This window comes from Halichoerus grypus, chromosome 13, assembly GCF_964656455.1.
Source record: "Halichoerus grypus chromosome 13, mHalGry1.hap1.1, whole genome shotgun sequence".
Taxonomy (NCBI): Eukaryota; Metazoa; Chordata; class Mammalia; order Carnivora; family Phocidae; genus Halichoerus; species Halichoerus grypus.
The window spans coordinates 26,370,849-26,395,400 of NC_135724.1; the positions used below are offsets into that span (position 1 = coordinate 26,370,849).

Below are 24,552 nucleotides of genomic sequence, written 5' to 3' on the forward strand. Positions count from 1 at the left end.
CCATACCAGTCTGTGCCCTCTGGTTGCTTCCAATCAAAAGGGGAAGAAAGATAAGTTGTAATGCTGTATGAACACTATAATAATGGTCTGCAAAAACATATGGTCAGATAAGGTTTATGGAACCATGTGCCAGTGTTTAATCTAATCATTATTTTTGGAAAATACCAGTATTTTATGTCAGCATACACGCAGTACAACATAGAAGCATAAAATATCTTCTCATACTACCTAATAAGTCAGGATGCAGTTTTTGATTTTGATATGAATTTTTCACTCCCGTGGCCATGATAAATGTAGTTTACCAAGAAATTTCTATGTCCTTTCTCAAAACAAGTAAGGATATAGACATATCTTTAAAATATAGATACTTGCTTTAGTTGTTTCCCGATACAAGTTCAGTTTAGCAACAATACTTAGTTCCAGTTTTTTGTTTTTTTGTTTGTTTGGTTTTTTTTAGTTCATCATTTTAATTAAATTTAGTCTTCCTTCAACCTTTCAGCCTTATTAGTAACTATTACTTTTCAGGAACCTAAAGGATGATATCTTTAAATGATTTTTTAAGAACCTCCCTGCTAATGATCATTAGCCTTACACACAGCAGATATTCTATTTCTATATAATTAGAAGGACCAAACATGAAGTTTTTCAGCAGCCAAAATTCCTCAGAAGCCTGTAGAACTTTTATCCATAGGTCTCTTTAAAATTAGACCCATGGCTTAAAGCCAAGTAATATAGTTTAAGGGGGGGTTGGTAGTTTGGTCAAAATATTACCTACTGAAAAATATAAATGACAGCATTTTGCTTGCAATCCCAGAGTAAGGTTTTGCATATCCGTTTTGAATAACTTTAGTGAAGTTAAGTGATTTGAAATTGAATGCAGTGGGGTAAGCTGGTGCGACAGCTCAAAGCTATGGCAGGTCAAGGAAATCATGGAAGTGGAGTCATCCCGGATTTCAATACATTTCATTGTAGAAACGCCGGCACCATTGGACTCGGAGCGTGGCTGCATCTTGTTATATGTATAGAAGTTTTAAAATCAATTTGATTTTCACTGGTATGATTCTCTAGTGTACTTAATATGCTATGGACGGATTTCTGAGAATAGTAAGAAGCAGTTACACTTCTCATGAATATATAGCGAATGAGGCACTCTGATTTATTATTCCATTCAATCTTAGAACATGCTTATGATTTAAAAAAAAAAAAAAGGAAAAGAAGAAGAAAAAAAATTCTAAGGAGTACAACTGGTAGATCTGAGTTTTCTCTCACTAGGTGACTTTGGGTAAATACTTTAACTGCTTTGTGCCTCAGTTTATCCACCTGTAAAATTTGATAAAACCTCCCACCTCTGAATTACTACAGACATTTTTATGAACAATGAATTTTGAGGTTTTTCAATATATGTCTTCAAAATTAAATTATCCCCATATTTTAGATATCAGTTTCTTTATTTATAAAAAAAATCTCCCTGCTTCCTAATGATTTTTTAAAAATTTATATGGCATTTAAGGAGATAGAGAAGGACAGTGAAAAACTCTCCAGAAAAAAAATAGCATTTATTGAAAGCACAAGCTCTGAAACTCCAGAGAATTCTAAACGAACTCAAGATATACTAATTCAAGAAGCAATGTGTATGCAAACTTGCAATAAAGTTTGATCATGATTTATAAAGTTTGCTATAACTCTTAGTTTGCTATGATTTCCCTGGTATTAATCTTGCTCTTACTCCTTTTTTTTCACTAATGGAGTTAATATTTAATTCATTCTGTAGCATAGGCTCTCCAGTGGTATTGATTTTCTTTTCTCTTCTGTTCTGTGACCTCAGTGAAGTGTCAAACATCACAGGGGAAGAATTTAATGTAGAATTTAACCCCAAGAAATTAGCAGAAGTCTGTGTCCTCCTGATAGAGGAGAAAATTATTTAACCTCGCTTTCTGTGTCATTGATTTTTTTTTTTTAAGATTTTATTTATTTATTTGAGAGAGAATGAGAGAGAGAGAGAGCATGAGAGGGGGCAGTGTCAGAGGGAGAAGCAGACCCCCTGCTGAGCAGGGAGCCCGTCGCGGGACTCGATCCTGGGACTCCAGGATCATGACCCGAGCCGAAGGCAGTCGCTTAACCAACTGAGCCACCCAGGCGCCCCTGTGTCATTGATTTTTTAATGCCCTAATGCAAAGTGTTCTTAAAAACTTCTCTAAACCATATGTTGTGCTGCATTTTGGTGATTGTTAAATGCACTAGTTTCGCTAACTGCAGATGAACTTTGACCCCATCCGCATTGTACCTCTAAGATCGGTTGTTAGAGAAAGTAAAAATCCCAGCAAATCAAAATTAAAACCAGATTCTAAAATTAAGGTTAATGATTAGAATGCAGAGTTTATTGGGGAGTTAGACCTGTATAAATGGAGTCTGTTCCACAGAAGGCCAGGCCCTGGGCTGAGGCTGTTGGGAGGCCGAGAGCAGAGCCTCAGCCCAGCCCCGAGGGCACGACCTTGTGCAGGAGCTTCCACAATCTCTACAGTCACAGCTGCTTTTCCAGGGTCTGCTCAGTGGCACCAGAGCACGTAGGGTGGCACAGGAGACCCCACCCACCAACTCTGGAAACATCTGGATGTTTGACTGAAATCTTCACTCTTCATCCGAATGTTAGAGGGCATGTCTACATTCTTATGTAGAGGCACAGCCCCGAACCAAAATAGTTTCCTTGACTCAATTTATCCTTCAATGTACAATTAAATGACACCCTTTCTTTCAATGGGAACGTTTCCTCCAAATGTTTTCATGAAGTGTTGTCAACAACGGTCCTGGTCCCAAAGGAACATAGAAGCCTTTTTAGTGGGAAGCAGCTTGCTAGCCCCTGGGGCTACAGCATGGGGCCTCTGAATGCTGGTTGCAGGCTCCAGGGAGTAGAACCCCGAGGAGGGGAGCAAAAGGAGAGAGAAGGTATTTCCATAAAAGGGATGGGTGAATGCCAGCGTTTTAACTCTTTATCCAAATGTCAGGCATTGCATATTGTACCCTGCATACTTCGTAAACCCTATACACATGCAAGGTGCAATATTTGAATGATCTTGTTTATTGAATTCAAGTTTAGCCTGAAAAGAGTAATTATGTATTGAATCAGCTTTTTGCCCCGTCCCATGACCACCAACTGAACAGGTCATCTGACCTACTTGTTTGGCTCTTAAAATTAAATGAGCTCTGAAAATGTAAGGTATTTTTGCCCTTGGAGGCCACAGCAGACATAAACATTAATATTTTCGTGTCTTGGTTAAAATTCAGTGCTATGATTTTAGCTCTGAAAGAAATTTTCAAAATGTCAGACGGGAACACAAATGGAAACATCACAAACTGAAAACTGTAAACTGAAAATATAGAGTATGTATTCAATTATCCAAATGGATCAGAATGTGCTTTTTCATTCATAGGAATGAGTTCGTGCTTAAAAACCCCTTATGACAATTGAGGATTTAAAGTAGCATTGCTTTGTATTTCTTCTGCAAACCAGATTGAATTAAATTAAGAGCAAACAGTATTTGTGCCCCTCCCTACGGTAGAGGTGATGGGGTTACCTATTGGGCAAGGTCTCTCTGCCCTCAGAAAGCAGATTTTCTAGCTGGGGAAGACTAGGCTTGCTGAGTTGAAACCCTACAACGTCAGGTGGTCGAGTGAAGACAATAAGCACTTGGAACTTCAGCCTAGGAAGGAATGGATCAACAGCATTTGCAGAAGTTGGGGAAGTCTTTACGGAAGAGTAGGGACTTGGATGGCATTCTTATTGTAGATGGGGCACCTTGGGAAGGGCAAAAACATAAGGCAGAGCCAGCGGGTGTGAGGAATGAAGGCCCAACTAGAATAAAGGGTTTGTGCTTGCTGATAGAGAAAGGCAGCTTGGCTCAGCTGAATGGAACAAGGTTATGGGAGAACCTGGAGGCACCGGGGGAGGAATTTAGAGTGAATTATGCAACGTAGACCATGGGAAACCATCGCATGGTTCTTGAGCAGAGGTGTGCCATGATATTTAAGAGAAAGTAATTACTCTTGTGCCTTGAAAGGTGGTGCTAATGAATCTGTTGCCTGTTTTGGGTTTGTTAGTTGTTTGTTTGTTTTTTTCTGTTGGATATTCCACTTCCCCCTCATTTGCTTTTTACCGCTCGTGTCTGCTTTAGTGCGGCATATTCTCACATCCATCCCTCTTGTACTCCCAGTTTCCGATGGCTCTGTGAGGGCAGAACCAAGGGTGGGGTGGAACTTTCACCTGGAATGTGGGACCACCTGGTGCTGAGGATCCTGGAGAGACCGTGGGAGCGGCAACCCTGTGGCCCCAGGCTCTCTGGCCTCCAGGGCACTCGGCAAGGGTGTGGTTTCCCCCTACGTGGCGCTGTGCTGCCCCTGCCTTTCAAGGCAGGCAGGATTCGTGGGCAGCGATGCAGGTCACAGCGAACTGGCTCCATGAACGGGCACTTGTGGAGTCCTGGTGTAGGCATGTCCCTGAGCAGCAGATTCCGGTCACATCAGTCCACTGGATGCATTTTATGTGCTTATTATCCATTATTCTCCAACTTTAAGCCACCCAGCTGTTTTCTTTGACAGTCTAACTTAAGATATAGTTAAGCCTGGCCTCTAAGAAAGATGTTCCTTCCATATTATAATGTTCCCTCCTATAACTCAACACAATTAAAATCTCCCCCTGCCATTTTGTAACTTTTTTTTTTAAATGGGGAATAGAGTGGGAAGGAAAGTGAGCATTTTAATTTCTGGATGTCTCCAAATCCATTCATTAATTTTGGAAAAGTAAAATGCATTTAACCTAATGGAATATTTATAAAAATTGGAAGCTCATTGTCAACTAAATCTCATTTATTTAATCTAGTATTAGACTGCCTTTTTTTTTTTTTTTTAACCAGATGGAAAACCTTAGCAGTAATAGTGAACAAACATATCCAGGCTCCCAGAGGTCATTTTTAACCACCATTAACAATCTGGTTTCACAGATTAGTAATATACAAAAGGCAACAGTCCAGTAAAAGATACACAAAAAGGCAGCTGAAGCGTCTGTGCTCCTTATTTACCTAACATTTAACCATTTTAAAAAACCCTTTATAAGTGAAACATTTGAATCTTCCAAGCTCCAAATTGGGAGGTTTTACCGAGAAGTTGCTGCAAAGTATCTATTTGAGATAAGACACTGATGTATAATATTAATAAAAGCTCCACGAAGCCGGTGAAGAGAAAAACTTAATATTATCGGTAGATTTGCTTGTGGTTAAAGTAGTTTCCAAGCACCAGCCATTTGTTTAATGGTTTCACACCTATGTCAACCTCCTAACTGTGAAGTAGAAAAGAAATGTATGTTTACATATCATAGTTCCATTTTTGAATTTAATTATCCAACTGAAGTATAATGTAAGATAAACAGTGCACAAAATACACTGATGAATCAAAAAGGTCTATAATGTGATAAGGACATGGCTTCTAGAGCTGCCTATTCAGAAATGGATGGTCTCGTTTAAATCATGTTTCCAGTGCTTGGGACAGTGAAGGATGGTAAACCCTCCCTCTGCCCTGCAGATGGTTGCAGACGTACACGCATGCTTGTTTCTTCTCTTGTTCAGACTCAACATTGTATGTGACTATGAAACAGCTATGCATTTAACTGATTGACTGAGACTGGAGTAAACAGGTAAAACTGCACATAATAGGCATTTATTTTCATTTCAAAATGCCATTATTCTTGGTTTATATATTTATGATTTATTATCAACCTTCATGTTACTCTTCTTTCAGGGAGTAGTATTTTCTAGGAATCAGAGTGAAGTGTATATTTAAAACGCTTCGCAGATATTTTCATGGTTCTATGTAAAGAAGAAAGCCAGGTTTGAATGAGCAAAGCCTATAGAGAGAGGTCGTGTCTAAAACGAAAGTGAGAATGAGGTTGTACAGATATGATCTAGATGGTAGAGAAAATGCCTGTCATTAAGGAACTCAGAGATGTCTAAGATATTATTGTCCTAATGAGGGGGAGCCTGGGGAAGCACCTTTTCATCACTATGCACATGTGCAGGAATATTTGCATATATGTATATTCACATGTATGTATATACATACACACACATATATGCAATCCACTCATTCCTGCAAATACTTACTCTCCATGGTCATTGAGTAGAATGCAGAATCAACATTTATAGTATCACATTAAAATTTTCCTGTCCGTCCTTGATTCTGTAGGCCACTGCTTTGTGGAGAAATTCTGTTTTCCTCTTTGCAGGAATTTTTACCTTGACAGTGAAATCTCCCAGTATTCCTACCAGTGCCTAGGGCCATTTTATTCTATTTCTTGCTGAGGAAGGGAAATGAATGAATGGTGAGGAGAGAATTGAAATGATGCATTCTGGCCTGTACTGTCATTTAGAATGTTTGGCCTCCTGGGGTTCCTTTCAGTGACAACTGAAATACTTTATTGAATACCTGTTATGTGTCCAGCGTTCCCCTAGGCATTGGCCATACAGGAAAGTAGTATACAGCCTGGTGGGTGTGGTAAGTGAGTAAGCAGACAGCACCATGGATGCAAAGGAAGGAGCTAACCCAGGGGGTCAAGGAAGGGGGAATCCATGAAACCTGAGAGCACCTTCGCCTGTCCTCTTGTCCATGAAAATGGCCAGCTTAATTATATTATGTGGATATTTGCAGATAGCAGGTTGAAATTGGAAAAACAAATTCTGGTTAGCTAAATGATTGGATTCCTTTGGTTTATTTATGTCTTGTAGGTTACGCAGACTCAATGTATGACTGTACGTAAATCCGTTTTCTTAGCTTGCCATCATTCTAGTTAGCACATAAACACAATAGGTAAGAACAGCACCTAACTTTTATCCACAATCTAGTCTTTATTGGTCGAAGACCAAGTCGTTCTGAAACTATCAGCAAGCATGTAAATATTACAAAGTAACATAACTTATTTCACACCTCTGTTTTAGGTTGATTAAAAAAAAAAAAAAAAAACTACAGTTTTTAGGAAAACTCCAGGCTTATACATTCTCTCCCAAGGAGAACAAAAGCCTCCTCCTGTTTCTTTCTAACTGCCCCCAAATTGTGGCGACCCGAGAAGGGAGGACGTTTCTGCTTCCACAGCCTTGAGGGTCTCCAGTTGCCACTAGGCTCCCTCACGTCTGGAAGGAGAGGAACTCTGATCCGAATTCTTCCAGATACGTTAACAACCTCCTCTTCTGCCCATGGAGCAAGGACCTGCGTTGTAGCGAGTGGAGAGCGGTGGGGGGAGGGGGCTGCCACTTCAGGCTAGGTAGACTGCGTCCTCTTTTCCTGCAGCTCTCGCCGTGCTTCAGGGGAATTGTACACGGGTAAATGAGGACAGCGTTTGGTTCTGAGAACTCCCACTTTCAAGTCATATTAACCAAGCTCCTTCGTAGATATTAAAAGAAAATGAAAAGAGGGGCACCTGTGTAGCTCAGTCAGTTGAGTGTCCGACTCCTGGTTTCAGCTCAGGTCATGATCTCAGGGTTGTGAGATGGAGCCCTGCGTGGGGCTTGGTGCTCGGTGAGGAGTCTGCTTGGGTTTCTCTCCCTCTCCCTCGTGCTCTCTCTCAAATAAATATTTTTTTAAAAAGAAAATGAAAAGAAAAACTTTCAGAAAATAGACTACACAAAACCAATATTTTTTCTCCTTTTTTTAAAGGTGAACACACACAAGAGACAAATTCACCTCATTCACTCAAAAAGGATGTTGAAAATATGGGGAAAGGTAAAGAAAAGTTTTAATTCTGTAGAACTTCTCTTAGCTTCAAAAGACCATGGAGATAATAGGAGGATATTTTTGTTCTACACCATATTTTAAGCTTGACAAGCAACATATGAATAATATATGGACCATTGGGTGGATATAATTGAGATTAATGCATACATATCAATCAATACATGACACTGTAATATAATACTTTAAAATAATATATTACATTGATTTATATTCATGGATTTCTGCACAAAATCTATCCTATGTCTATGTAACACTTTTTAAACTGGTAAAATATTTTGTCTTATAATAATAAATAGCCATATATAACAGTTCTCTGGAGAGTTATTTGTAAAGATTAGTAAAATGACTCTTCTGTTTTTCTTTATTAGAAGAACTTCAGAAGGTTTTATTTGAACAAATAGATTTACGGAGACGACTAGAACAAGAATTCCAAGTGTTAAAAGGAAATACATCTTTCCCAGTATTCAGTAAGAAATCACTTTTATTTTATTGCATTATGATATGTGATGATGTTTCTATTATTATGCTTAAAAATAGGCTTCTGAGTATGAAGTGCTTGTGTCACGTGCCACGGGGTCTTCCCGTGGCCTCTGTCTAAATGTTTGGAAATTTTAGTTTGTTATTTGTGCTTTGAATCAGGTCACAGATAAAATTTCTTATGAGAACCTTTTGTATTTATTGTATTGATATTTGTGTATCTGTGTGTATGTATTATGTGTATTTAAAATATGTAGGCAAATATATCATTAAATATGTAGACATATTTAAATACTCTGATATTTTTAGATTGTATATTTCAAAACAAAAGAATTACTCAGGTATTTTTATTCTCCAAGGTAGGAAAAACAAAAGAACAATTAATTTTTATTCTTGGATATAGCTGGAGAGCTTCCCGGTGCTTGAAATGTGTATAAATATGAAGATTTACAATTTAACAATTCAGTGTACATGTATTTATTTGATTGACTGAGATTAGTATAACTTAGCAGTTCTGAATTCTCCATTCATATTCAATGTTAAAATTCCATTCCAAATTTGGTGGCAGATACGGTAGCGTAAAAACTGTCGGTTCTATTCCCAGAGTCCTAGAATTTAATGCTAGGTGTCCACATTTCTAAAATTCACCAGCCTTGGGCTGGGTCACATTTGGACAAATATGTCACAGTGCGGTTTTTTCAAGCTTTTTGGAGTTTCTTTTAGTCGTATTCCTTGCTCCAGAGAAAGGAAAGTGGGAAAGAAATTGGTATGTAAACTTATGTTTTGAATTCTGTAAATTTAATATTAGTTTTTTCTGGGACCCTTTTTTAAAATGTCAGCATGCCCCTTGTTATGAATCTGGGAACCACAAAACTCACATTGGCAATTCCTGTGCTAGGGCCATGGGCCAGCATCTGGGAGATTTTTTAGTACTTGTGACAATTTTAATAACGTGAGCATGAAGGTCTGCATTCACCAGGGCTTCTCACATGTGTTCGTCAGCACAACTAAAAGACGTGCCTTCTCGGATAGCAGCTTTGAAGAGGACTGGGTTCCTGGCACATCTCGAACTGAGTTCCACCGAGCACTTAGCAGGGATAAAAACAAGGAGGATGCATGATGGAGGAGAGCTCTGACCACAAGGAGCAGTAGGGTCTGCCAAGTTTGTGATCTCTCAGTACCCACAGGGGAGGCTAGGAGTTCACAGTGTTTCAGTGTTTTGAATTTCGAGACTGCTTGCTGAGGGCTCGGAGTAAGATGGAAGGGTGGAGCATGGCCTGTAGCTTTTAATAGTGTGTTAGGATCATCATGACATTGTGGCTTCAAGAAAAAGAGAAAGAAACATTTAAAAAGTATCTCTGAGATCTTAAAAACCAAGTGCTTCCAAAGGATCCACGGTTCTCTCATTTCTAAAACAGTATTTTAATACCCAGTTCCTTACAGCAATGAGCAGACCTTGAATTGTTTGCTTCCCCTATGAGCTGATGTTTATCTCATTGTTGAGTTTGCAAATCCTTGCTTTTAGATCTGGCAGAGTGGGTCAAAGTGCCATTGAACCCCTAAAGTACCCACCTAACTCCCCATAAAGTCAGTGTATCTGTAATTTATCCCCTTGATAAAAGCTAATTAATCATTTTAAGGAATTAAGTAATTTATAATAATTGGTACATTTTCCTTCTTAATTGCCCTGCCATAGAGTATGTACCTGTTTCTGTTCAAAAGAAGTTAGAATGTTACAGTTCAACCGGCCCATTTTGATTCAGACCTGTCATTCATCCTTTTGAATCCTCTGTGATTGCCACATCCATGAAACACTTCAATTAAAGAACAAAAAATTTTTTTCCTGTTTTTTATCTGCAGCGTACTCCACTGACCAAGGAAGTGGCATGTGTGTGCCCAAGTTTGAATAATGCGTGGTTTAGACATACCGCAAAGAGGCAGTTAATTTCACACCAATGAAAATAGCAAATGTGCATTACGTGCTTGTTTACTAAATGTGAGAGGCCATGAGGCTTGCAGACAGATTTAGATTCGCTCAGAGGGGGGAAAACGGAACTTTGTGAAGCTGCATCAGAAGGGAGCATAGAGGAATCCTGGCCAGAGTTTCACAGAGCCTTTTACTAGGAAGGGGACTCTCAGTCATGACACTTAAAAGCGTGTTACTTAGAACACTGTGGACCTCAGCTAAGCTATCACGTGTGAGGATTAGGAACCCAGACCTGAGTTCACTCTGGGGCTCTGCCTCTTCCTGGTTGTGGGACCTTGGAAATGGTCAAATGGGCCAGATACTTCCTGTCTTGTGGGAGGATGCAAGGAGTAAATGAGAGGAACCACGTGAAGTGCTATGCATAGCCCAGCCTGAGAGATGTGCTCGGTACTGTCAGCTATGAGGATGGTGGTGGTAAGGATGGAGGAGGAGGAGGAGGTGATTAGCACTGAGCTCTAGAAAAGCCTTTCTAAAATAGGTTCAAATTTCTGAGTTTCTCCTAGCCTTCTTGTTGTGGTTCTGAGGGCTAATTAGGACCACAGGAATGAATCCTGGGCATGGAGACGGTAAATGTAAAGATCAGAAAAGGATGGAGGAGGAGGACAAGGAAGGGTGGGGAGGAGGGGAAGGGGGAGGAGGAGGAGAAAGCAGATCTCCATACTTGGGGACAGAAGTTTGGAGGAAGAAGAATAAGCAGGTGTCTCTACTTGCTATAAATCTGGAAGTCATGGTTGCCACCAAAGTCATTGTTTCCCCCTTCCCTAACAGCTATGTCTCCTCTTTCTCCCTTCTCTTCCAGAGCCCTATACCTTCCTTTATTATGGCATCCATCCCTTGACTGTAGTTTTCATTCATTTCACTCTCTAGCCACAGGTACCAACTCAGCCCTGAGCTGGGGACCTGCCAAAGAGTTGCTGGATGAGGCAACCAGTGGAGAAGGCCCTCTTCACTGCAACAGGGTGCCCTGGGCCCTCTCCTTTCTCCCTACTCCAGCCCTTTCTGCCCACTGCCATTAGCCCAGTCTTGCCAAAGCTCTACCTCTGGCTCCAAATCTTCTACCCAAGAAGCTATATTAATCCCCTACTGTTGGTCATGTTGTATCTAATTTAACTCCTGACTGACTCTCAAAACTTTCCGTAATTGGCCCACCATGCCTCTCCGGTCTTACTTCCACTCCCCTCCTTGCTGAGCTCCGGTTACCCTACAGATCACTCTCTCCCCTTGCTTTCCACCTCTGCGGACTATGTTTCTCTAGTCTGGAATGCCTCCCCTCATCTAAGCGTTCCTAATCATTTGGGACACAGTTCAAACCACCACCTCCAGGAAGCTTTCCTACTCTTACAGTAGGCACTCTTTGCTGACGTCCTACTGTGTTTATTTCTAGCTCCACAGGTGTTTGTGTTGGTTCCTCTCAGATTGTTTTACACCTGCTACTCTTCTCTACCCCATGGCATTGTTCACGGGTTCAGGAAAGGGTGTCCTGTAGCTGCCTGCATGGCACCTGCTCTATTGTGGACACAGGACATGCTCTCAGTACATGACTGATACACATTCTGGTGTCCTATTCGAAGAGATTAAAACCGACAATGAAGAATGAGATTGGGAAGCTGAAAACTGTTGTATAAAGGAGATTAGTGAGGGCTCATAAGTTGAGTCCTTGGATTTGCATGTGACAAATTCATGGCACTGGAGAGAACTGATGGAAAGGCCAGTCAGTTAGGACAGGGAAGGCCCAGTGACTGGGGCTCTGTGAAATATTTCAGTAGTAGGTTTTGACTATGTCATCATTTTAGATTCTTCTAAAGAGCTACTCTTCCATGTTACTGTTAAGGTTACTTTTATTAAAAACAAACTATATTTTATCTACTTGAATATGATTATCCCATCTTTCACCTCTGGCTCTTAACCGCAATCATTCTATGTTGAGTGGTTTCCTCTCTCTTTTTGTATCGTCCTCCAGAGACGGAGCGATGGAGGAATTCTAAAACACGGTATGGATGAAAAGGTCCAACAGTTGTTAAAAGTAGTGATAACAAAATGAATACAATGTAAACAAAGTAAGCCCCAAAGCCTATTGCTTGATGAGTAGGATCTACCACGTGGACCAGATGTACCATATGGGTTTTCTTTTTTCTGGTCCTGGGAATGTAGGCTGCATACTTTTTATTGCTGTTTGTAAAACCCTGGGCTTTCAAACTGTCCGTGTTTGCAGAGCACAGCCCTTGCCACCGTGTTGGGTGGCACACTGCACATTGGTGCTTTCCTCTGCTACCTCCTTTTATATTATCATTTTCTAGAAAGAGCTGGGTTTTAAGTAAGTCTCATTAGAGAAATTAGCTTAATGATTTTTTTAATCTCCACTTAACTTGTGCCTTCATCAACCTTTAGAACATAGCAGAAATTTTAGGGTTTGTTTTCCATTTGCCAATTAACAATTTTTATATCTCAAAAGTTATACACATGCCTGTTGTAGGAAACCATAAAGATACAGAAATACAAAGAAAAGGAAAGAAAAATCACCCATAATCTTGTCACCTGGAGATAACCAATGTTAACATTTTGGAGTTTCAGCTTTTTAAATGCATGTTGAATCTTTTTTTTTTTAACAAAATGAAATATTATACACCCCATTTTTTACTCTCCTGTTTTTCACTTAACATGAGCTTCTTTCCACTACTACAGGGAGTCATCAATGTACTTTTTTTTTAAATTTTTTATTTGAGTATAGTTGAAACATAGTGTTCATTAGTTTCAGGTGTACAATGTAGTCATTCAGCATCTCTCTAGGTTATGCTCTGCTCACCACAAGCGTAGCTACCATCAATCACCATACAACCCTAGTACAATACCACTGACTGTATTCTCTATACTGTGATTTTATTCCCATGACTTATTCATTCCACAACTGGAAGCCTATATCTCCCACTCCCCTTCACGCATTTGGCCCATCCCCTCATCCCCTTTTCCTCTGGCAACTCTTAGTTCATTCTCTGTATTTATAGGTCTAATTCTTCTTTTTGTTTTATTCATTTGTTTTGTTTTTTAGATTCCACATATGAGTGAAATCATATGGTATTTGTCTTTCTCAGTCTGACTTATTTCACTTAACATATAATATCCTCCAGGTCCATCCATGTTGTCCCAAATAGGAAAAAAAAAAATTTAAAAAAAAACCCACAAAAACACAAACCCATCCTTTTTTATGGCTGTATAACATTCCATGTGTGTATATATACCACATCTTCTTTATCTGTTCATCTATTAATGGACACTTAGGTTGCTTTCATATATTGGCTATTGTAAATAATGCTGCAGTAAACATAGAGGTACGTATATCTTTTCAAATTAGTGTTTTTGTTTTCTTTGGGTAAATACCCAGTAGCGGAATTATTGGTATTTCTATTTCTATTTTTAATTTTTTGAGGACCCTCCATTACTGTTTTCCACAGTGGCTGCACAAGCCTGCATTTCCATGAACAATACACGAGGGTTCTTTTTTCTCTACATCCTCACCAACATTGGTTGTTTCTTGTGTTTTTTATTTTACCCATTCTGACAGGGGTAAGGTGTAACCACATCTCATGGTAGTTTTGATTTGCATTTCCCTGATGATGAGTGACACTTAGCATTTTTTCATGTGTCTGTTGTCCATGTGGATATCTTTTTTGGGAAAATGCCTATTTAGGTTCTCTGTCCATTTATTTTTTATCAGATCGGTCTTTTTGGTATTGAGTTGTAAAACTTCCTTACATATTTTGGATACTAACCCCTCATCAGATATATCATTTGCAAATATTTTCTCTCATTCAGTATGTTGCCTTTTTGTTTTGTGGACGGTTTCCTTCACTGTGCAAAAGCTTTTATTTTGATGTAGTTCCAATAGTTTGTTTTTGCTTTTGTTTCCCTTGCCTGAGGAGACATATATAGAAAAATGTTGCTATGACTGATGTCAGAGAAATTACTGCCTGTGCTCTCTTTTAGGATTCTTTATGGTTTCGGGTCTCACATTTAGGTCTTTACTCTATTTTGAGTTTATAATGTATTTTTATGTTAGACATTAAAATTATCAAAGTTTTAGACGATGGACATCACTGGAACTAAATCCTTGCACGTATCTATAATGATTCCTCTACTATAAACTCCTGAAAGGATTGCTGTGTTAAAGAGTAGCAACTTCTAGGAGGGTGAGGGGATGGGTTAGCCTGGTAATGGGAATTAAGGAGGGCACGTACTGCATGGAGCACTGGGTATTACATGAAAACAATGAATCATGGATCACTACATCAAAAACTAATGATGTATTGTATGGTGACTAACATAACATAATAAAATTAAATTAAATTAAAAAAATAAATAAGGGGTGCCTGGGTGGCTCAGTTGTTAAGCATCTGCCTTCGGCTCAGTCATGATCCCAGGGTCCTGGGATCGAGCCCCACATCGGGCTCCCTGCTCAGTGGGAAGCCTGCTTCTCCCTCTCCCACTCCCCCTGCTTGTGTTCCTGCTCTCTCTGTCTCTCTCTCTGTCAAATAAATAAATAAAATCTTAAAATAAATAAATAAAAATAAATAAATAAATAAATAAATAAATAAATAAATAAATAAAGAGTAGGAACTTCTTATAGCTCTTGATATGTAATTTCTAGTTACTTTCCAGAAAGATTGTACTAATTTATACTCCCACTCTTGGAACACCACATTGCACTTTTTCTTTTAGTCTCTTCTAACTTAAGGAAAAATGGTAGCTCATGTCGTTTCCTTTCAATGCTAGGGACGTTGAGCACTTTCCATGTCTACTTTCCAGCTGTAGGTTTTGTAAATGCCCATTATATTCTCTTCTCATATTTCTTTTAATGTGTTCTTCTTATTAATTTCTGTAAACTTTTTACATACTAATATATTAAATCTTTGTCACATCACAAATATTCTTTTGTTTGTATCAATTACCTTTAGATGTTGACCATGATCTTTTGTGTGTTGAGGGTTCAATTTATTTGTGATTTATTGTCATACCAAATTTTTAAATTTTTGTCTAATCAAATCTATCAATCTTTCCCTTTTTTGGTTTTTCTATCTTTGATACCCTTCCCCACCCAAATTTTATAAAAATATTCACCATTTTTTCTAAGATTTTAATGGCTTTTTTTTTTCAAGTTTTCTTAAAGAACTGTATTAAATGTACCATCATAGACCAATGAGCATGAATTAAGTAAGCATCACCATTCCACTCTGAATTGTCCTTAACATCTTCTAGGATCCCAGGGAGGTGCCACAGTCAGGTTTGGTGGGTGATGGGATGCAGGGGTTTCCTCTACCCTCTTTGCTGCAACCAAATGAGTCACTTGCTCTTCCCTATGCCTCTTCCCATGTCTTTGTATAAAGTATTGTTTTCTACATCTCTGCTCAAGCATTTCTTGCCCCATAACTTCCCCTTGACTCTTGCATTGTGCCATGTACCCTCCCCTATTACAATACCTTTCATGTCAAATTCAGAGGTGAGACTAGGGAATGGATCTTTTTAAAAAATATAAAAGGCAGAACTATGGAGACAATAAATGATCAATGGTTGCCAGGGGTGAATGGAGGAGAGGGATGAATAGGCAAAGCACAGAGGATTTTAGGGCAGTGAAAATACTCTGTATTTTCTCTGCTATTATACTGATGGATATTCTGATATTATAATGGTGAATATATGTCATTGTATATTTGTCCAAATCCATAGAATGTACAATACCAAGAATGAACCGTAAGGTAAACTAGGGACTTTGGATGCTTATGTGTCACTGTAGGTTCATCCATTGTAACCAGTGTCCTACTCTGGTGGGGTTGTTGATAATGAGGGAGGACATGCAGGTGTGGGGGCAGGGGGTATATGGGGAAATCTCTGTACCTTCCCCTTAATTTTGTTGTGAACCTAAAACTGCTCTTAAAAAGTATAAATTAATTAATTAACTAATTTAAAAAACATGCTTGAGGTTGGGGAAGGAACTCAAATAGTATAGAAAGGTAGAAGTCAAAAAAATAAAAAGGATATGTTTTTAATTTCCAAGTACCCAGCATCTCACCAGCAGGAAAGGATTTATTCTCTTGAAAGCAATGGGAAGCCATCACAGATTTTTCAGCAGGAGAAGGAAAGGGATTTACAGAGGCAGGGCCCAGAGGCCAGGTGGTCAGTTGGGAAGCTATGCAGGGAAGAGGTGTCCATGGTGGGGAGGTGACAATGGCAAACTGGGAAGGATTCACACACCAGCGACTGTAGAGGTGAAAGGAAGAGCTGAGGAAAAGATGTGACAAAGTTTCTGGTTTTTCCAAACTGCTGCCCTAACTATCCACCACAGAGTCCATAGGACTATATTTCTCATATAAGGCAGAAAATGCCAAAGTTAGCCAGGCCCACTCCCCCTTCTTTTTTTTTTTTTTAGTGGGTCCACACTTTTAAAAAATCACCTGGAGAGGTTGCAATGACACGATACACGTTGGAAAGTCATTTCCCAATAAAAATGATCACTATGTAGGATGGCAAAGATAGTTTGCATAACAATATTTCTTAAACACCCCCCCCCCCCCAGTTCTCAGATGGAGGCAAGGTCTGTGGAACCTCTCCTGGCCCACGGAGGACCACAAAATAAGGCTGATGCGGAAGGAGAGAGTTCGCAGGTTAGGAGAATCAGAGTATGTTTATCAGTCTCTAGGGAGTGCAGAGAGGCAGACATGGCTAACAGACCTTCATCTTATCGCCCAGGAGGCATGACCTGCATGCACAAGGGTGCACATTTCCTAAGACAGCGGAAGCTCTATACCTGTGACCTGCTCAGACAGGCAAAGGTAGAGAACGTGACTGCACCAGACATTCCTATTTTTTTTTTAAAGATTTATTTATTTATTTAACAGAGAGAGAGAGAGGGAGAGAGAGAGAGGGAGAGAGGGCACACATGCACGTGCGTGTGCGCGCACAAGCAAGGGGAGGGGCAGAAGGAGAGGGAGAAGCAGGCTCCCCACTGAGCAGAGAGCCTGACATGGGGCTCCATCCCAGGACCCTGGGATTATGACCTGAGCCAAAGACAGACCCTTAACCGACTGAGCCACCCAGGTGCCCTGACTAGTTATTATATGCGAGGGATCATCTATCTAGATGGGCTATGAGATGCTGTGAACTATGAGATATAGACCTTACTCTCTCAACATTTGCTGTCTGTTCTGATTATGGAGCCTTGAAAACATCCCTTCCAACAGCTACATTATTTACTTAAAAAATACCACAATCCTTTTTAAAAAGGGGAATGGGCTTCTCTGGGACCGTGAGCAATATTTTTACTAAAAATGCTAAAAGAAGATTTTGCGACTCTGATTAATGTCTTTCTCTATTTGTCTCTCCTACCAGATAATTTTCAAGATCAGATGAAAAGGGAACTAGCCTACCGAGAAGAAATGGTGCAACAGTTACAAATTGTAAGATGATTTCTACTTAAAAATCTATGCCACTTGATGGGTTTGTTTTCAAACCACCCAATGTATGAACCTGTTCACGTTTTTGCCGTGAAACCCTTTGGTCCACCTACCACTTACCTCTCAGCTGGTTTAGATACTAATTACCAAAAGATTTACTTAGACACAGGATAAACAGATGTGTCAGTACATTTCCTCGAAACGTAACTACCTACCATGTGTTAATAGACAGATGTGTAAATTGTCTCTGTGGGTGACCCAGAGGTACCTGCATTGTATCCCACTGTGCAAACATGTGAACACGATGCTGGGATGCACTAGAAGCTCAGTGAGGGGCAACTGTCTTCTCTCTTTCTCTCCTTTTGTTACCCAGACCTGAGCCAGGCCCTCCGCTGCCAATAAACTCAGTATAAATACACTTAATCAATTAAATTCACTTGAAGGATGATGAAAAGAAATGATTCTTTCCAAATGAAGTGTGTTATTCACCCTCTCCTAATCATATTGAAGAGTGGACGCTAAGATGTATTTATGTGGAACCAGGGAAGCAGGAAGGTGCCTGGTAAATACGTGTCATGGGGGTTTTTGTTGCCTTTTTGGTTTTTTCATTCTGAATTCACTGCCCTTCATCCCCATGCAGATACATCTGGTATTAATCATTTTTAAAACAGTCTCCCATACTCTGATTTACATGAGTACAGTAGGGAAAATAATTTCTGTTCTATATTTGTAAGATATTTTTAATCACCTGGATAGAGACATACACCGATCCTTAGTGGTATTCTCAGCGTGATTATTATAATTTGGGTTGCTTGACGTTTCTGAGCTGGTCCATGTTACTCTTATATTACTAAGGATGTATCTACGCATACCTGCCTGTCTTGTCTAGAGAGCCAGATAGCTAGCTCTCCATCGGGATAACTCAAGGAAGATAGGTATTAATGTTTTCTTTCTGCATCAGAGAAATCATGCTCATGTTAATGGAGATTGCTAGGGGTCATTTTTAAAACAACCTTGTAGCTCATGAGGTTTTTCCCCATTCTGGGAGCTGCGTTAAAAGTGCTACTTATGGGGACGTGTCTGCCTTCGGCTTAGGTCATGATCCCAGGATCCTGGGATCGAGTCCCACATCAGGCCCCTTGCTCAGCAAAGAACCTGCTTCTCCCTCTGCCTGCCTCTGTCTCTCTCTCTCTGATAAATAAATAAAATCTTAAAAAAATATATTTATAAAAAAAAAAAGTGCTACTTATGCTCTTAACACATCCGCTGGTTTTCTTTTTTTTTTTTTTTAAAGATTTTATTTATTTATTTGAGAGAGAGAGAGAGTGAGAGAGAGAGCGCAAGAGGGGGTAGGGTTAGAGGGAGAAGCAGACTCCCCGCCGAGCAGGGAGCCCGATGTGGGACTCGATCCCGGGACTCGACTCGATCCCGGGACTCCGGGATCATGACCTGAGCCGAAGGCAGTCGCTTAACCAACTGAGCCACCCAGGCGCCCCATCCGCTGGTTTTCATTGGCCTCAAGTACTGGTTAACATTCTCTGTTCTGAAAGCCACGTCAGCGTAAGATGCCTCTTAAACAGGACCTTTCTTCTTGTTTCGGTTTTGTTTGTGTTAGTTTTGTTTGCACCTAAAGTCATAGGAGGGGGTGGGGTGTAGAAGGATTTTTCTTAATTGATTGATAACTAAGCCCCCAAAGAGGTTAAAGAAAAATGTATCTACATTCTCAGCTTTTGATACCTAGGTAATAAGAGCTATTAATTACTTGCTGTGAATATGCTTATTGTTTTCTTTGTCCAAAGGACGAATTTATTTTTCTTTTTTAAGATTTTATTTTTAAGTTGTCTCTATACCCAATGTGGGGCTTGAACTCACCACCCTGAGATCAAGAATCACATGCTGGTTCAGCCTATCCTGCCAGGCACCCCGATCCAAAGGAAAAATTTAAGTATAGATCTGGAGACAGGGAGATGTAAAATTTTAAGACCTTACTGATTTTACACATCACTTTTAGACTCTTAAAACAAAAATTGCGACACATGCAACCAAAAATTTGTGATTTTGTGGGGTGGGGGGGTCAAATACAGCAACATGGGCTTTAGGAAAGGGGACTAAGTATTTATTTCAGTGCCCCTGTTTAAGGTCAGTTATGTAACTTTAATGTCTTAATTCTCTTTGACATTCAGTTGCTTTAGTGAAAGAGGAAATGATACTGCCTCCATGTAATAAGCGGGCAGTATTAATAGAAGAAAAAATGGCTTTTGAGATATTCGGTACCTGGAAGATATAAACTGGTATTACTAAACATTTTTATTACACCGTATCACAAAATATTTTATCATCATATATTCATTTATCTAGACAAGTGTTATTAATTCAGATTTCTCTAGATAGTAAATGGTTCCTGGTCACAAATTAAATTCTTTGGGAGAAGCTAGAAATAGTTCCCCCAGTCCTGTAGGTACCATATAATTTCTGAAATCCACAAAAGCACATCCAGGACAACAACATGAAAACAAATGTAATAGACATGATTTGTCCCTCCTTCTTCTTCTCTTGTGTTTCCTGCCGTAAGACTGGAAGGGTCTTCACAGTGCCTCCAATACCTAGCATTGGTGCTTAGCATCAAATGGCTATCAATAAACACTTGCTGAATGAATCACCATCCAGGGATGATCTCTGACTCAACTCTGATACTCTCATAGAGTGGTCCTCTTAATTCTTTTCCAAATTTCCCTGGCTTGTCCCTGATTTCCTCAAATTTTCTTTTGTGCTAAGAAACTACTACTAAAATGACTAAAGAAAGCCATACTGGTGAATTATGGGAAGCACTGTCCTTGGGACCCACAGACACAAGCTGGAAGGTCTGCAAACTTTAGTTCAAGACTACTCCCGGGCGCCTGGGTGGCTCAGTCATTAAGCGTCTGCCTTCGGCTCAGGTCATGATCCTGGGGTCCTGGGATCGAGTCCCACATCATGCTCCCTGCTTGGCGGGAAGCCTGCTTCTCCCTCTCCTACTCTCCCTGCTTGTGTTCCCTCTCTCGCTGTCTCTCTCTCTCTGTCAAATAACTAAATAAAATCTTAAAAAAAAAGAAAGAAAGACTACTCCCATATAGTCCATTAAGTGTCAGTTCCTCAGCCAAAGGAACTCGTTGTAAGGTCTAATCTAGCGCCCTGATAGGGAGATAGTAAGGCACAGGTGCGTAATCAACATGAAATGCTCATGCTTGTCATCAAAAGCTATGCCAATATGAATGATCAATTTCATGGCACACCCCTTCCCAAAGCAGTACCTCTAATAGTAGGATTTTCAAGTCCTGGTGGCTAGATAGATTTTTGTGCAAGAAGGACCTGTGTTCACCTTATACCATCCGCTTTGGAATTGAGGCAGCAAACTCAAGGTTACCTGAACAGAAATTTATCTAATCTTTTATTCAGCTTGTTTTATTTACTAAAGTACTTGGCGGGGGGGGGTGCTAATATCTTTAGAAAATTCTACCTAAAAATTTTCAAGATGTTGCTAGGTATCACAATTATTCACTTTCTCAATATTTTTAGTTGAATGATCTAATTCATCAGTAAATATGGTTACATGCTTTGCTTCCTAGGAATAGGGCAATTCACTCAGAATTATCTGATTGTATTATATTTAAATTATTTTATATTTAAGGTTTACAGAGCATATATTACAGAAGAGTCATTTGCCTACAGAATAGGCATTTTTTTTCCCTTTAGATGAAATAAAAACCCATCCCATCCTGCAGAAATGGAGAATTCAGATATATTAAAGCCATCATATTTTATAACAATTCCCATAGACCCAAAATGCATTTATCCTATGCTGTTACACAGTGTTCTTATCCAAAAGATTATATCGAAAGCATCTCGGGTATCATCGCTATAGAAAAAAAACTTATGAATTTCTTTGGCTTCTGCATTTTTAGATTCTCCACTGACTGTAATTTCTGCACCACCGCTTCCTTTTTCAGTTTGTTAAATGCGAAGTGGTGATGACTATACGGTCAAATAATTGACTCTCTTTGTACATTTATAAATGAATGTGCGTTTCTCTCAATGTGAGATTTAAAGCATTTGCAGTTTATTTAACATTTATACATGGGCAACAAGATAACTTTTTTTTAATAGCTTAAAATTAGAATTTATAGTACTTCACACAGTTTGTGTTGAAGTCCTCAACCCCTGCCCTGGGTTTTCAAACCCTTACAATGTTTTCTTTACTAAGCTAGAGTTATTTATACAAACAAAGAAATATATTCTTCTCACTATGAACCAAATGCAAAAGATTTAAAATTTAACAAGTTCATGAAAATGTTAATGTGTAGTGTAGCACAGAACAAAAAATTTTCTCATTCACAAGGGGATTGTGATTCTAGGAAAACTTTGTTCGATTTTGAAGACAAAACCTATCACCCTGTACAATTAAGAAGAAGGTGAAGAAGCTAAATGCAGGGTTACATATCAATGATATCTAAATTTTTAAAAATTAAAAAAGAAGCTGAAGATATTTTACTCAGTGTATAACCTTTTGATTAAGGTTTTTTCAAGGACTGAAATATAATTTACATGTTATGATGCCTTGATAACTTTTTTTCAGGGATAATTTGGCAACAGCGTTTTTCAACCAAGTACCTCTGTGTAGCAGCTACAGCCGTAGGTTTGTCGAAGACATACTCTTCTTTAGTCATAATTCTTGCAGGACCTTGTGAAGCTGCAAAAGAGAGCTTGTGATAAATGGCTCAACCCAGATTGACATCCTTCGAACTTGCTGGATTGCTAGTAAGAGGCCCGTCGATGGAGAAAATGTGCTAGTCTCAAAGTGCCCTCTGCTGTTTTCTCCAGAACACTGCAGACCCACACATCCCCTGGAAGCTGGTCTCAAAAGTTCTTCATTAAAAGCCTCAATTAAAATAACGCTCAATCAATAGATTTAGTACTAATGTTTCGTTCACTGTGGACTTGTAAAAAAGCAATTTACAACTTCCCGATGGTGGGAGCACAGTGCTTCCTCGAAGGGAAAAGAGCGAGGTCTTTATTGTTGCTGGAGGGGCCCTCCCTCTTTGGCAAGGGCACAGATCTTCAGTGATAGGGTCTTTCCTTGGAGATTCTCCAGGATTCATTAGGATGGGAATTTGCTCAGACTTCTACTGTCTCCACCCAGAGAGTTTTTAAAATATGGTCTACATGCTCTTTAAAAGGTAGATAGAACAATTACTGTTTTTAGGAAAAGCTCCCTAGGCCACTAGAGGATTTTGCTTTTGTGGCTAAATATGCAAGAAAAGAAGGTCCCTACAAGTCAGACGAATTGATGCTGCCTTAACATTCCCCAGCAGCAGACAGACTTTGACTACAGTGGGTCCTTTTCCCGTTATTGATCGATTGCCATGCATCTTGACAAGGCAATCACAGTTCCCTGGTTATGTGGCCTTCTCTTCTTTCTCCTTTTGACACGCTAACCCACCTGAATGTCTGAGGTCAGGCTAATTCTTTCTTGGCACAAACTAGGAAGTTATCCTTTTATACTTTTGATAGACTAACACCAACTAGGTAATTAATTTAGAATTTATATAACTGAGGGATTTTTTTTTTCTTTGTCCATGCCAATCTTGGTGATTTCTAAGCTGGTCAAAATGAAAAAAAAAAAAAAAAAAAAAAGGTTTTATAAGTTCTAGTACAGGAAATTTACATGGAATAATTAGCTCAAATGGAGCCTCTAGGAGCCTGAGCTCCCAAGTTGGGGAGTGCTTGCCGAGGTCTCTGTGAATCCACTGTTGCATTTCATGGAACCCAAAGAACTGTCAATTATAAGAGGCACCATTACTTGATGTATCACAAGAAAAGAAATTTCCAGCTATAATTCTAAGATATCGTCAATTATAAGACATCTAATCTCAGAGATGTTAAAATGGGAAGGGAAAAATGCATTTTAGAATCAAGGAAATAGGGTAATTTCCATGAACAGTTGAGCCATGTGCTAGTATATTCTTTATCATTCATGATTTAGGACTTAGCATTGTTGAAGAAACATGATTTTCAGCTCACAACCTTATGCTTTTTGGTCTTTGTTTTTGTTTGGCTTTTATTTCATTTTGTTTTAATGAAATGAATGCAACAATGTTTGAGTGGGGGTGATTCTTCAAACAGATTTAAATTCCCATCTGGAGGTTTGGGACTCAAATGCAGAAATATCCTTTTTTTCCCTGCCGAGTCCTTTTTCTCTTTTCCTTCTCAGTTTCCCACCTTAATAAAATGCTACATTGTTATTTCCGGTGAGAAAAGAAAAGAGAAAAGGGAGAGAGGGAGGGAGGGAAGAAGGAAGAGTGGGAGGAAGGAAGGAAAGATAAAGGCATTCTGACATAGATCTGAAAGCATTGCCCTTCAGGGCCTTTTCTTTGGGTTAGAATAAGTAGTTTATTGGCTTTGATGAGACAGCCCAAGGTGATGTCAACTTATGTAGTGTCTGGGATGGAACAGATGCTTTCTAAATCGTTGTGGCATCGAATCTTGGTGTCGAGGACTTTCTCTAAATGTGAGTGTGGCGCAAACACATTGTATTAGGTAATTCCTCATACCCAGAGGTTTACATCATTTCTACTTCTTATCCTAAATAATAGAATTCCATTCGAGGCTCTGTTGTATCATGCATCTAAAGAGAGAGGTGATCCATGTGTTTTGGCATATCACAACACGCACCGTGATGGGAAACGCGTGTCTCTGTTAACAGCAGGTATACATGAGCTGGAGTGAGAAGAGGTAACTGGAGTAGGTCCCTATGTCACTGTTCTTGTCACAGTTGTCCAGTTCATCTCAGCTCACGTCCTAAAATGTGAGATTGGAACTCTGAACTTTTTATGGCAC

At 39.4% G+C, this 24,552-nt stretch overlaps 1 protein-coding gene across 1 annotated transcript in view; it reads left to right on the forward strand.

The window, feature by feature from the left end:
- The window catches only part of SKOR2 (SKI family transcriptional corepressor 2), a 33,760-nt gene that overhangs the window by 7,922 nt on the left and 1,286 nt on the right, over positions 1-24,552 (forward strand). The window contains exons 4-6 of the mRNA XM_078060120.1: positions 7,696-7,761; positions 8,142-8,240; positions 17,615-17,682. Coding sequence (XP_077916246.1) covers positions 7,696-7,761; positions 8,142-8,240; positions 17,615-17,682 — 233 coding nt within the window. The remainder of the gene's footprint in view (positions 1-7,695; positions 7,762-8,141; positions 8,241-17,614; positions 17,683-24,552) is intronic.